Raw genomic sequence first — 15,433 nt, 5'->3', positions numbered from 1 at the left:
CCTAATAAAATTTTTTGAATAAATAAATGAATAATAAAAAATTTTGTATTTCCACACATAATATTTTGAACTCTATAACATTGTTGCAGCTTTGTTCAGAATGGTTCTACCTTTGTGAAACACCTTTCCCTGGGTTCAGTCCAAATGTGTGGAGTAGGAAAATGCCCTTCTCTGCCACTTCTTTCACCTTCCCTTATGGATGTACCATGCAGGCTGAATGAAATCACAAGAGAGAAGGAGCAGTGTTGTGTGTCTCTAGCTGCAGGTAAGAAATTATGTACAAGGTTAAATGTGTAAGTCAGGATTTGAGAGGACACTATGAAGAAATTATTATTAAAAAAACTCATGATGTTATTCAAGATTTCATGTTACTGCTTAGTAAAATTTCATAGGTATTCACTTGTAAAAATAATGACCGTTCTAACTATTTAATTACCACTGTGCACCAGACATTTATTTATGTGCATTTTTTATTGTGGCCAGTTAATCCTTTTTTTCATGTTTATTTTTCCAACTTATGGCATTTTGCATTTTTTAATCAAATTTGTTTTACTACCCTTTTTCCATTACACTATACTTGTTTCCCAACATTAAAAATTAACCCAACCTTGTAAAATTAACCCAACCAAGTTACAAAACACGAAACAAATGTTAAATAATTTTTATTATGTGTCTAATTGCAATCAAATGCTTTCAGCTCTATTGGTATTTTTCCTGAAAGTAGATTTAAAACCCGAATCAAGTAACAAGTTGAAATCTAAGCAAAATAGGCTTTTGGTTTCTTCTTAATAAATTTCAAGCTATTTCTAAGAAGTATTTAATATTTGAGTCCACTGAAGTTTAGAACTTTCCAAACAAAACTGAAAAATACTAACTGCAGGATGAAAGTAACAGTGTTGTCCGTGTGAATTCCTCTGTTTACCCTTAAATTTGCATTTGCTCAGACCAAGAAAAAAGACCTAGTGGACCCAACAAATAAAAAAGAAGTTAACTTTTCATTTGGAATGATCATATGAACCTTCTGAATGTTTTAATTATGTAATTGTGTTTTAGATTTTCACTCAACTATTTGATCTCCTTCTGGTACTTTCCCCTGTGAATCCATGCAGATGGTCATAAAACTGAACAGGGCCATTGTGAAAAAAAGTTGATAGGCAGAATTTGATTTTAAAGCTTATTGTTTAGAAGCCTATTACACAGAATAGTGATCTCAACATTTTTGATTATTCACTGCTGTTGTTAAGCACTCCCAAAATAAATATACTGATATATTGATATCATAAATGATATACTGATATAAGCTATGATACTTGGTATGTTTACATATCAGGTACAATGTAAAACAAAAAGAGAAACTAAAAAGGTAAGTTCATAAATATAAATAGAAGTTCTGGGATTTCTTTCTAACATGCTAAAGGAGAGTTTTATATACTCCATACTAACAATATATAGGACTGTTCTCAGATTTGCAGATAGATTTCGTTTCATTTTTAAATGAATACAAAGGCCAGGAATACCTTCCTTTGGTGACAGTGGTGCAATATATGTATATAATTATAAGCTTTTATAATAATTGACAAGGTAGAAATCATTCAGAAGATGTGTGATCTTAAGTCATATACTCTGAGAGGTCAAAAAGTTAATACAAACATTTCCACACATCAGTGCTAGAGATTTTAGTTTTGACTTTTTAACAAAGACTAACTGCCTGTATTTTGGGGCATACCAACTCAAACTCACCCTTGGATCTATCTGTACTTACATTTTATGCAAGGTATTAAGTGGATTAAAGTACCAGGAAGTCTGTGCCGCACAGAGTACTATATATATATGTGATAGCTGCTGTCATCATCATCATCAGAATTACATCATCAACCATATATTGGGTTGGCCAACAGGTTCCTTCGATTTTTAAAGTAAAAATAAAAGACACGTTTTTAATTTTCACCAAGAAGTCTATTGAACATCGTATGCACCGTTTTGTTCCATTACCTTCCCAAAACTTTTTATCTTTTTGAGCAAAGAACTGTTCCAGGTGCCTTTTACAGTCTTCCAGGGAATTGAAATTTTTTTTTTCCATTAAGAGAATTTTGTAAAGACCGAAATGAATGGAAATCCAAAGGTTCAATGTCTGGTGAATACAGCGGATGAATCAGAACTTCCCAGCCAAGCTGTACCAGTTTTTGACTGCTCATCAAAGAAACATGTGGTCTTGAGTTATCCTGATGGAAGATGATGAGTTTTCTGTCGACTAATCCCAGATGCTTTTCGTCGAGTGCTACTTTCAGTTGGTCTAATTGGGAGCAGTACTTGTTGGAATTAATCATTTAGTTCTCCGGAAGGAGCTCATAATAGAGGACTCCCTTCCAATCCCACCATATACACACATCACCTTCTTTGGATGAAGACCGGCCTTTGGTGTGGTTGGTGGTGGTTCATTTTGCTTGCCCCACAATCTCTTCCATTCCACATTGTTGTACAGTATCCACTTTTCATCACCCATCACAATTTGTTTTAAAAATGGAATGTTTTCGTTACGTTGCAGTAGAGAATCTCATGTGGAAATACGGTCAAGAAGGTTTTCCTCCTTGGGCTTCCCTGGTGGTGCAGTGGTTGAGAGTCTGCCTGCCGATGCAGGGGACACGGGTTCGTGCCCCGGTCCGGGAAGATCCCACGTGCCGCGGAGCGGCTACGCCCGTGAGCCATGGCCGCTGAGCCTGCGCGTCCGGAGCCTGTGCTCCGCAACGGGAGAGGCCGCAACAGTGAGAGGCCCGCTTACCACAAAAAAAAAAAAAAAAAAAAAAAGGTTTTCCTCACTTAACTTATGTGGAACCCAAGATCAAAGTGATTAACATAACCAAGCTAGTGCAAATAATTTTCAATGCTTGATTTGGATGTTTTGAGTATGTCGGCTATCTCCCATGTGGTATAATGTTGATTGTTCTCAATTAATGTCTCAATTTGATCACTGTCAACTTCAACTGGTCTACCTGATCCTGGAGCATCGTCCAGCGAGAAATCTCCAAAAGAAAACTTTGCAAACCACTTTTGACAAGTTCAATCAGTCACAGCACCTTTCCATACACTGCACAAATCTTTTTGTGCGTTTCAGTTGCATTTTTACCTTTCTTGAAATAATAAAACATAATATGCCAAAAATGTTGCTTTTTTTCTTCCATCTTCAGTATTAAAATGGCTACACAAAAATTCACCAATTTTGATAAGTTTTTTTTTTTAATGCACGACAGATATGACAGCTGTCACAATACAGTATAACAAAATTATGTTGAATGAAGTTAAAGACAACTAAGCGCTACTAGAGCCATCTTACGGAAAAAACCAAACAAACTTTTTGGCCAACCCAGTATATAAACTGTATATGTGAACCATGTATAAACAATACCCAAAGTGTTTAGGGAAATTTTGTACCACTGTTTGAAAGACAATATAGAAAAAAACGTTTGATGTTACCTTTAGTTCTGATGTTTTCTTAACAGAAGAACATACAAGGTGAAGACCCAGTAAACAGAAACTTAAAGTTTTGTGAAGTATTGCCAATTTTTGTTTATCTTAGTCAAATTCTTTCACCTCTCAATTTACCTTTTATAATTACTCTTTTATTTCATTCATTCAGTAAATTTTTATAGTGATATGTACCAGTTACAATTTTCAGTGATATACTTTGGTAAACAATGCAAATGAGATTTCTGTTATCATGGATCTTATTTTCTATTGGGGAGAGACATTCATTCAACAAACCAGAAAACAAACAACATATTGTCAAATAGTGTTAAGTGTTTAGAAAATAGTTACGAATGAATGCTGTGAACATTTTATGACCTCAGTTTTCCCTTCCTAAAATATTTGTTACATTTACTTCAGCATAGTTGGTTTTCTTGAGTGAAATGCTAATTTCCTTTACTTTCCTACTGATTATTGTTTTTAGTACAGATAACAATTATATTCTTTTCATGTTTTGTAAGAAACCAAACTCAATCTAAAAGTAAAATTTTAGATTTTATCCATCCGTCACTCTGTTTTACTTCATGCATAAAAGCTGCAGTTACCTAGAATGTTCAGGTTATTTGGCATCTGAAATCCTTGTTTTCATCTGTAAAAATTGTCTCTGGCTAACAAACTATACACTTCTAAGTCATTTTAAGTCAATGGGAAATTTGGTAATAAAGTAACTCTATAGTGATAGATTAATAAACATTTAATTATGTATCATTAAGGTAATCATCTCATATTTAGATTAATTTGTTGCCTTCGAATTACACATAGAACCTTTTAAAATATATCATTACTATTATGTTAAGAGTTTCTTGATGTGTTATTTGACCTCTGATTTTAATCTTTAACTTTAATTTACTAAAAGAAAGTTTATCTGTGTTTAAAGACTCACACATTTGAACCAATTCAGATAAGCATCGCTCTCTAGCACTGATTCTTAATCTATTTTGGGTGACAGATTCCTTTAAGAATCAGATATGATTATGGAACCTCATCACACAAAAGTTGACATTAAGTATAGCCATACATTCTGCAGATACCTTAAGAGGGTTTAAAGACTCTTTTTAGCTCATCCTTGACCCCCAAGTTTAGAGCAACTCATCTATAGTAATGGAGTTCATAGGTTTATGTATATTAAGGTTAATGTATTACTTTGTTGTGTTTTCTGTTAGGCTTACCTCACTTTTCTTCTGGTATTTTCCGCTGCTGGGGAAGGGATACTTTTATTGCCCTTAGAGGTCTGCTGCTTATTACTGGACGCTACTTGGAGGCCAGGTAGGAAATCTCTAAAAAGTTGCAATGCAGGTTTATGTTCGCATGTTTTTCACATGCTCTTCAAACTTTTCTTATTCATCTATTCTCAACATTTGGGAGGCATGTTTTCCTTAGGTGTGTTTTTTAATTTTATTTTTTATATATTCAATTAATAGGATCGTAGAATTTCAAAGAAGTGAAAATCTTTAAAGTTACCAAATTCTAACCCTTCATGTTACAGATCAGGTTATCTTTAGCATTTGCTACTTTATTTCAAGTAAAACTAAAAAATGTATAACCATATTACTAACATCACTCACTAAAGAGTAAAATTTCTATGCCCAAGTTAAGTGTAAGAACTCAGATGAACTTTTAGGTAAAATTGGAAAGTCTGCCATTTTCTGTTCTTCCATAATGAAGGCATTGCTGGCTTTTTGACGGAGTCCGGTAGAAAGAATTATAATACCAGGTTTTCTTCTTTTTAATGTCAGACCTTGTAACCTCCAGTTTTATGTTTTCTAGACTTAAAATGGTGTTTTCTTATGTCACGATATTATGTATGAATTTATCGGAGGTAGAAAAGAAAGGCTTTACATCAGTGCTGTATAGTGTTCCACAAATCAGCAGTGTCACCATCATCTGACAGCTTGTTAGAAATGCAAGTTGTTGTTCTCTATGCTGGATCTGCTGAATCCAAACCTGGGGGTGGAAAGGGCAGATTTGGCAGATGGCAATCTGTGTTTTCGCAGGGGCTCCAGGTGATTTTCAGCGGCCTAAGACTAAAGTTTGAAATCACTGCTCTGCAAGTTAAAATTTGTAGCAAAAAAAGCATTTATATGTTACCTTATTTTGATGTCACCCGAGAAATAACTGGAGGTTTGCCTCTCCAAATGACAAGTTTTATTTCTGATCCTTTTAAAATTGGAAATTTCTAAGTAAGCATCAAAAATGTATTATATGCTTCCCTATACTAACCTAATATATAATAAGACCTTTTATTATGGACTTAAGATACTATTATGGGGCTGTAGAAATTTGGGAGGCTGTGTGCTTCTTCCCCAAATGCCCCTAAATGATCGTGATTAAGAAGTAGGAAGTGGAACGTCAGGAGCATAGTATAGTGGTTAAGAACTTGGGTTGGGCCAGACTACCAGGTTCTAATCCTGGTTCCAAATGCCCACCTGACAAATTATTTGTTCTCTTTGTGCTCTTCGTAGAATGGTTATAGCACTTACTTTATAGGGTTTTTGTGAAGATTAAATAAGCTAATACGGCTAAAGTATCTAGAGCAATGTCTGCCACATGCTAAGCACTCCATAAATGTTCATTTTTAAAATAATTATTTTTACTTTCATTGTTATCTGGGCTCCCAATGATCACTTCTATGTACTGTCAAAAATTTCTGCTACTTAGTTTTACATATGACTGTCTAGATCAGGCATCAGGTAACTATGGCCTGTCACTTGTTTTGTATGACCTATGAGCTAAGAATGGTTTTTACGTTTTTAAAGGATCATTAAAAAAAAAAAAAGAATATATGATGAGACCATATATGGCCAACAAAGCCTAAAATATTTACTGTCTGACCCTTTACAGAAAAAAAGTTTGCCTACCCCTGATCTAGATGACTTCCCAGAAGATAATGCATTTGTTACGGTAGTGCTAGCTGCTATGAATTATAAACTCTTAAATTTCAATGGCTTTTCACAAACGAAATTCATTTGCTTCTGATCCTGTACGGGTGTTGAGGAGGGAACTTTCTACTTAGTGGTGAAGGGATATAGGCTTCTTTATCTTCAGGATATACCATCTTCCAGGGACTCTAGGTTCTCTCCAGTCAGCTGGCAGAGAGAGAAAGAGAGCCTGAGGAACACACACCTGTTCCATGTACTTAACATTCTTTTGCCTTAGAATGCAGTCATCTGGCCACAGCCAAGTGTAAGGTAGGCTGGGATGTATAGGAAAGCCATTTTGGTGGACACATGGCTGTCTCTACCACAGATAGTTCTACTTCCACCCTCTGCAGAGATGTTCATGGACAGAGGACTTTTTATTCAACTTTCTCATGTATGACATGTTCTAGATGATTAAGATTGCTAATACTCTTTTTATTAATTGGAAGTGTCACAGTCCATACTAACACTTTGGTACTGCAAAGATAAAAAGTTCCTCTTACACTATAATTTAAGAGATGGGCGTGGGACTTCCCTGGTAGCACAGTGGTTAAGAGCCCACCTGCCAATGCAGGGGACACAGGTTCAATCCCTGGTCTGGGAAGATCTCACATGCCACGAAGCAACTAAGCCTGTGCACCACAAGTACTGAGCCCATGTGCCACAACTACTGAAGCCCGCATGCCTAGAGCCCGTGTCTTGCAACAAGAGAAGCCACTGCAATGAGAAGCCTGCACACCGCAATGAAGAGTAGTCCCCACTCACCACAACTAGAGAAAGCCCATGCACAGCAATGAAGACACAACACAGCCAAAAATTTTTAAAAATTTTTTTAAAAAGAAATGGGCATTGAACTGATATATAGAATTAATTAAATTTCTAAATGGTTTAGCCAAAAAGCGTTGAGGCCTAGAGATTTTAAATGCCTTTTCCAAGGTCATACAGATGGCAACACTAGGATTTAAATCTCAGTCTTCTTATTTCTCAGTTTCATGCTCTTTCTAGAATGCCATGCCATCTTACAAAGTTGTCATTTGGTGTATGATAGTAGAATAACACTTTGAAAGATAAAATATTCTCTACAAGTTTTTGAAAATAAATTATGTTTTTCAAGGTCAGTTTTTACCCATTTATTTTCTTATATGGTTGTTTTATTCTTGGTATCTGCTATTTAAAGTAATAAGATTCATGTTCTTAGTTCCTCAGATTTTGAAATACGAGGGATTTCAAAAGTAAAACCTAGAGCTATGAGGGACCTTAAAAATCACCCAGTCCAATCCCAAACTCCACAGATGAAAAAAAATTCTCCCAGAGGTGGTTAGTCACACAGATTGTTAGAGAAAAAGACAGGGCTAGGCTCAAGGTTCCTGACTTTTAATTCAGTGCTTATTTTATATTATGACCTCTTTCTACATGAAAATACAAAGAAATAAGGGCAGGAGAGAAAATACATAAAAAATAATGATTACCAAGAGTGACTTTTTTGTCTTCAATTTTTTAAGTGATTGTTTTCATGTCAAATGATTCACCTAATTCTGTTGTTTTAGGAATATTATTTTAGCATTTGCTGGTACCCTGAGACATGGTCTCATTCCTAATCTCCTGGGTGAAGGAATTTATGCCAGATACAACTGCCGAGATGCTGTGTGGTGGTGGCTGCAGTGTATTCAGGATTATTGTAAAATGGTCCCAAATGGTCTAGACATTCTCAGGTGCCCAGTTTCCAGAATGTATCCTACAGATGATTCTGCTCCTTTGTCTGCTGGTACACTGGTAAAGATCATTTCTTAAAATAATTTTTTTTCCTGAAAAATGACTTTTAGCTTCTAATATAAAATACATGTAAAATTAAGAATCTGAATCTTACAGATTCTTCAAATATTGGTATTTATTTAGCACCTGCTGCTACTATGAGAGATTACAGAGATAAGACTTGCTGTTTGCCTAAAGAGCTTGCAACATGGTAGAAGAGGTGATGTGTATATAATACAATCATTGCAAAAAAGAGGGAAGTGCTGTGTAGTCTCATAAAAGAAAGAGAGATGATCTAGTAGGTGGGTCTCAGGAAGGACTACAGAAAGTAACTTTCAGGTGAAACTTTTAGGTGAAAGTAAATTTCACCTAAATTAAACCTTGAAAGGTGAGTAGGATTTCATCAGAGATGAGGGAAGTTGTGAGAAGATATTAAAGATGAAATGAATAATAAAGCACAGGGTGGATTGACGCACAGTTTAGGACATACTGCTCAGTCTAGTTTGGCTTTTTGTGTAGGGTACCTATAGGGTAGTAGGGGATTGTGGAAAGGGTGGACCAGGTTGGAGAGCCTTGGCTACCAATCCAGGGAGTTCAGAGTTTATCTTATGAGCAGTGCAGAATGAATAAACATTTTTTTGTGTTCTTTTTTCCCCCAGGGATATTGTACTTTTGCCACTTCTGATCTGCATTTATGTTATAGTTTATTTGGTATGGAGCACTTCTAAGCTACCTCAGGGCTAGCATAGATTTATGTCACTACAATGTTTCTATCATGAAGTGTTCAAAGAATATTTGTCCAAAAATTTTTTTAACCTAAAGTAAATTACCATTATAGTATATAGTTTATCTCCATTGCTATGTATGTGGATGAATTAGAACAGCAATGCCAATTTAAAACTCAGATTTCTGTATAATAAGCTAGATTCATTTATTAGCTGAACTGTTCACTCTAACGCAGATTACACAAGCTCACAAGATTATTTTTCATGTATCAGCAAATTACAAATTATTTCATGTCACAGAATTTATAGTTAAAACTACAGCATGTTAAATGTTCATATGCCAAAGGTCTGATCTATTATATGATGTATAGGAGCTGCTTCTTTCCCCAGTCCCACCCCTTATCCCCGTTTCTCCTTTTAAGGGAAAAATATATGTTTCCACAAAACTTCAGTTGTGGAATTTGGGAGACGATAAGAAAAATGTGATTTCTAACAGAGGTAACATCCATTATATCTCAAACAGGATCAACCATTGTTTGAAGTAATACAGGAAACTATGCAAAGACACATGCAGGGCATACAGTTCCGAGAAAGGAATGCTGGTCCACAGATAGATCGGAACATGAAGGATGAAGGTACATAACTTTAGGTACATAGTAAAGATTTAGTGATGAGATGAAATTAAACCTTGTAATTGTTCATTTATTTCACAAGTATTTTATTTGTGTATAAAACTTCAGAATATAATAATGAAAAAGATTAAGAGTTTCTGATCTCACCAGTTTAGTTTTAGTTTCTAGAGGAAAGATAAAATGTTATATCTTTTGTCAGCCATTTTGAAAGGTAATTTTGGTGCTTGAATTTATAATCATAACAATAATTGCTAATAACTAAGTGCTTGCTATATGCTAAGCATTGTGCTAACTACTTTACCTACGTTACTCCCATTTAACACTTCTGAGAACATTGTTCCCTTTTTTATTGATAAGGTGACTGAAGCAGAGTAGTTTGCCCAGAGTCACACAGGTGCTAAGTGGCAGAGCTAGGATTTCATCCATAGTTTGTCTGCCCCATAATCTAGGCTCTTATAAAATACTTTTTATAAACTGGTTTATTTGTATTCAGAGTTAAAATATACTTTTATAACCTCTTTGAAATTCATCATATTCCTATTTTTATGGCACACTGTCATCATCATTAGCCAGTGCAAGGCTAACAATAATTTATTTTATTACTCATTCCCCTAAGAGACATTCCAATGGGTTTGTTGTATATTCATGTATTGTCTTATAAAATATATATTGCTTTAAGTGCATGTAGACCTTTTTTTCAACTTTTTAATTTTGAAAGAATTGGGGACGGATAGAAAGTTACAAAAATGACACATAAGCGTACCCTGAACCCTTCATCCAGCTTCCCCCAATGAGGACATCTTATATAACTGTAGTACAATATCAAGATCAGGAAATAGATATTAGTGTCATACTGTTAGCTAAGCTATAGACCATATTCCTTTTTCACAAGTTTTACGTTAACTCATCTGTGTGTGTGTGTATGTGTGTGTGTGTGTATGTGTGTGTGTGTACTTCTGTGCAGTTTTACCTCATGTATAGTTTCATGTAACCACTACCACAGTCAAGGTACAGAGCTGTTCCATCACCAAAGAGGTTTTCCTTGTGCTATCCCATTATAGTCACACCAACCACCCCTGGTCTCTAACAACTGCCAATCTGTTCTGCATCTCTATACTTTATCATTTTGAGAATGTAGATAAATGGAATCATATAGTATGTAACCTTTTGAGATTGGTTCTTTCACTAAACATAATTCCCCTTGAGAACTATCCAAGTTGCTGCATTTATCAATATTTTATTAGTTTTTATTGCTAAGTAGTATTCCCTTTTATGAATGCACCATTCATCTTTTGAAGGATATTTAGGTTGTTTCCAATTTTTTTGGCTAATACAAATGGAGCTGCTATTAACATTCATATACAGGTTTTTTTGTAAACATAAGTTTTCATTTCTCTGGGATAAATGCCCAATAATGTGATTGGGTGATGTGGTCAGCACATGTTTTGTTTTATAAGAAATTGCCAAACTATTTTCATTTCACATTCCCACCAGCAAGCTGGATAGATCCAGTTTCTCCACGTCCTTGCCAGAATTTGTTGTTATCACCTATTTTCAGATGTTCTGATAATTGTGTAGACCACTACACATTGTGGTTTTGATTTGCATTTCCCTATTAATGGTTTTAAACATCTGTTCATGTGCTAATTTACCATCCATATCCCCTCATTGATGAAATGTCTATTCATGTCTTTTATCCATTTTCTAATTGGATTGCTGGTTTTCTACTGTTAAGTGTGTGTGGTGAAATACATGTTTACCATTTTATCATAAAGTATATCATTTTAGCCATTTTTAAGTGTACAGTGCAGTGGCTTTAAGTACATTTGCACTGTTTTTCAACCATCATCGCTATCCATCTCCAGAACTTTTTCATCATCCCAAACTGAAACTATACCCAGTTAGCAATAATTCCTCATTCTCTCCCTTGCTAGCCCCTAGTAGCTACTAATCTACTTTCTGTCTCTATGAATTTGACTATTCTAGGTACCTCGTATAAATGGAAGTATGTAATTTTTGTCTTTTTATGTCTGGCTTATTTCACTTAACATTGGTATATCAGAGCTACATATACTATACTCTTATGCCCTTTGTTTAAACACTACCACATTCCTTTCCAGAATTACTGCACCAGTCTCTATTCCCATTAACAATCAAAGTAGCTTCTTAAGTGTCCATATGCCTACCAACATTTGGCATTATCCTCTAATGCCAAATATGGGTGTAAAGCCATATGTAATTGTTTTAACTCGCAATTCTCCTGTTATTGAATTTGAGTATTTGCTCATATGTTTATTGGCCTCTTTGGAAAGTTTCCTTTTCTATAAATTATTTGTTCATGTTCTATGCCTTTACTCATCTTTCTTTTGGCATTCCTGTATTTTTCATGTTGATTATCAGGAGTTGTTTGTTTATTCTAGATATTTGTCCATCATTAGTTTTAGAATTGCACAAACCTTTTCCCGATTTATCTATGGTGTTCTTCACCATATTTCATTTCAGAAATCCTACCCCACCTTCATGTCTCAAAGATAATCTCTCACATTAACTTCTATTAACTATGTGAGTTTGCCTTTTACAATTTTTTTTTTTTTTTTTTTTTTTTTTTTTTTTTGCGGTACGCGGGCCTCTCACTGTTGTGGCCTCTCCCGTTGCGGAGTACAGGCTCCGGACACACAGGCTCAGCGGCCATGGCTCACGGGCCCAGCCGCTCCGCATCATGTGAGATTTTCCCGGACCGGGGCACAAACCCATGTCCCCTGCATCGGCAGGTGGACTCTCAACCACTGCGCCACCAGAGAAGCCCTACAAATTTTTTTTAAAAGAAACAATTCGTTCCACTTTAATTCATTTTATTTTTGTTCTTATGATTCTTGTTTTCAAGACCTATATCTGTATTAATTTACCATGTCTATGTTCATTTCTTTAACTTATTAAAATCTAACAGAATAAGTAATTTAGTGTGTGCCCCTCTCCCTGAATTCCTATTTGATATTATCTAGGTGGAATTTCAGTTTGAATTGTTATGACTGTACTTCTTTTTGTTTTCTTTGGTTATTGCTTTTTCTTAGGCAACAATAAACTTTTATGTGTAATTTGATCATCTTTTCATTCCATCTCTCTTACTAGTATCCTCTAAGATTTATTTCTTTCCTTATTTGAGTTAATCAGATGAGCTTATTTATTTATGTTAATATATGAAAACCTCTCAGAACAGTGCCTACTACTACAGTGCCTTGCTGTAGTCATTTTATTGTTGCTATATGAGTATCTTTAGTGCTGCTATATGAATGTTTTTAAAGTTGGAACTTACATGTCAAGCGCTCTGAGGCCTTGTATGGCTGGCAGTATTTTTATTATGCTTTCATATTTAAATGACAGATTAGACATAAATGCTTTTTTTCTTAAATGCTTTAGAAAATATTATTCTGTTGACTTCTTGTTTCCAATATTGCTATTGAAAGGTATATGGACCTATACCTTGTTCCATTAGAAGTGATCTACTCTTTCTTTCTTGAAGATTTTAGAACCATCTCTTTGTCTGAATTCAGGATTTTACTCTAATTTTCCTTATCTGTTTCATTTGGTACTGTATGAGTGCTTTTAACCTGAGATCTTTCTTGATTCTAGGATATTTATCATTTTATTTCTTCAAGTATTTTCTTCCTTCTCTTTCCACTTTCTGGGGATACTTTTGTCAGGATATCTTTTGATTTAATTCTATCCCCATAGCTTTTATTTTATTTTATTATTTTTGTGTGTGTGTGGTACGCGGGCCTCTCACTGTTGTGGCCTCTCCCATTGCGGAGCACAGGTTCCGAATGCGCAGGCTCAGCAGCCATGGCTCACGGGCCTAGCCGCTCTGCGGCATGTGGGATTTTCCCGGACCGGGGCACGAACCCGCGTCCCCTGCATCGGCAGGCAGACTCTCAACCACTGCGCCACCAGGGTAGCCCCCCATAGCTTTTAGCTCTTTTTTTCTATTTCCTCCCTTTAACCATTCCTGCTACCTCTGGAGAATTTTTCAATCTTATCTTCCATCTCACTAATTCATTCTTAGCTGTGTCTATCTACTGTTTAGTCCCTTATTATCACTTTATTGTTTTCTTTATTTCAACTATTAAAAATTTCAGACCTAACGTCTCCACTTAGTCATTTTTAATGTCTTTTATTCCTGCTTCATGTTAATAATATCTTACCTATGTCTTTGAGGATATTTAATTTGCTTATTGTATATTATTGGTCCATCTTGTCCAGTAATTCTGCTTCATGTGAAATATGTTACTCAGTTTCTCTTTTTATATAGTCATTAGACTCTTCTGGTATCTAATGTTTATCTTTTCCCAATAATGTTTATCTTATCTTATCTAATGTTTATCTTTTCATAGTCCCTTGATTTATCTTATCTAATGTCATATTTCATATCCCTTATCATATTTCATATCCCTTGTTTATCTTATCTAATGTTTATCTTTTCATATTCCCTTGATTATTAGCTACTCTGTAAGCACTGAAAAGAAGCAATCTCCTTAAGTTGTAACACAGCAGCCTTACGAGCCGAGGTGGAATAAAAGTCCAAAGTGTCTGGTCAGGTCTCACGTATTTTTTGTTTGTTTTTTTTTTTGTTTGTTTGTTTTTTTTGGAGGGAGTTGGTTTTTTTTAAGGAATTTATTTATTTTTGGCTGTGTTGGGTCTTCATTGCTGCACACGGGCTTTCTCTAGTTGCAGTGAGCAGGAGCTACTCTTCTTTGTGGTGCACGGGCTTCTCATTGCAGTGGCTTCTCTTTTTGCGGAGCATAGGCTCTAGGCGCGTGGGCTTCAGTAGTTGTGGTCCACGGGCTCAGTAGTTTGTGTCTCGTGAGCTCTAGAGCACAGGCTCAGTAGTTGTGGTGCACAGGCTTCATTGCTCCACGGTATGTGGGATCTTCCTGGAGCAGGGCTCAAACCCGTGTCCCCTGCACTAGCAGGCGGATTCTTAACCACTGCACCACCAGGGAAGTCCTCACGTGTTTTTATTAGTTTCTCCCAAACATTATGTGACTTCTTCACATCAATACCTCACATATACTTCTGTAGTTTCTCCAGGGTTGATTGTGGGGAGGGAGCCAATAGCCTGGAATACTTTGCCAACTCATCAGAAAGTGCAAAAATAAATTTTCTACCCACTTTTTGCATTTGAAACAACCTATTCATTCATAGTCATTTTGACTTGTGTACCTTTTTGTATGTGTTCTTATGACTTTGTAGCTAAATCTCTGAGATTTACTCACTAAACATTGACTATCCAATTATTTAATATCAAATAAATTAAAAAGCTCTTTGCCTTTGTGTCATATATTTAATATCAAATAAACTGAAAAGCTCTTTGCCTTTGTGTATCACTTGACAAACATTTTCCAGAAGCTAGTACCTCTATTCCTAGCTCATAATAGAGGAAATAGGAAGAGGTAAAAGTAGCTTGCCCAAGGACATACATCAACCATCCATTAATAAACATAGGGGGAAGCATTCAATCTCACCAGTACTCAAACAAATTCATGTTAAAGTAGATCACTGTATATATATATATATATATATATATATATATATATATACCACATCTTCTTTATTCATTCATCTGTTGATGGGCATTTAGGTTGTTTCCATGTCTTGGCTATTATAAATAGTGCTGCTGTGAACATTGTGGTGCATGTATCTTTTTGAATTAGAGTTTTCATTTTTTCTGGATATATGTCCAAGAGTGGGGTTACTGGATCATATGGTAGTTCTATTCTTAGTTTTTTAAGGAACCTCCCTACTGAAGTGAGCCAGTGAACAGTTTTGAGCAGGAGTGATATGACCTAACTTAGATATTAAAAATATCACAGTGACTGCACCAACTTAC

General features: G+C 35.4%; 1 protein-coding gene across 6 annotated transcripts in view; it reads left to right on the top strand.

Annotated features, from left to right (window-relative positions):
• AGL (amylo-alpha-1,6-glucosidase and 4-alpha-glucanotransferase) overlaps positions 1-15,433 on the top strand; it is a gene marked incomplete at its 3' end in the record, with an annotated part of 79,573 nt that overhangs the window by 40,756 nt on the left and 23,384 nt on the right. For all 6 annotated transcript variants that reach the window (XM_082679992.1, XM_082679993.1, XM_082679994.1 and 3 more), the window contains exons 24-27: positions 90-265; positions 4,686-4,788; positions 7,988-8,213; positions 9,441-9,552. In XM_082679992.1, the coding sequence (XP_082536118.1) occupies positions 90-265; positions 4,686-4,788; positions 7,988-8,213; positions 9,441-9,552 (617 nt within the window). The remainder of the gene's footprint in view (positions 1-89; positions 266-4,685; positions 4,789-7,987; positions 8,214-9,440; positions 9,553-15,433) is intronic.

This window comes from Grampus griseus (assembly GCF_964374135.1).
Source record: "Grampus griseus genome assembly, chromosome: 1".
In the NCBI taxonomy this organism is placed as follows: domain Eukaryota; kingdom Metazoa; phylum Chordata; class Mammalia; order Artiodactyla; family Delphinidae; genus Grampus; species Grampus griseus.
Note: the sequence above shows the minus strand (reverse complement) of the source record. Positions and strands in the feature narration are given on the sequence as shown.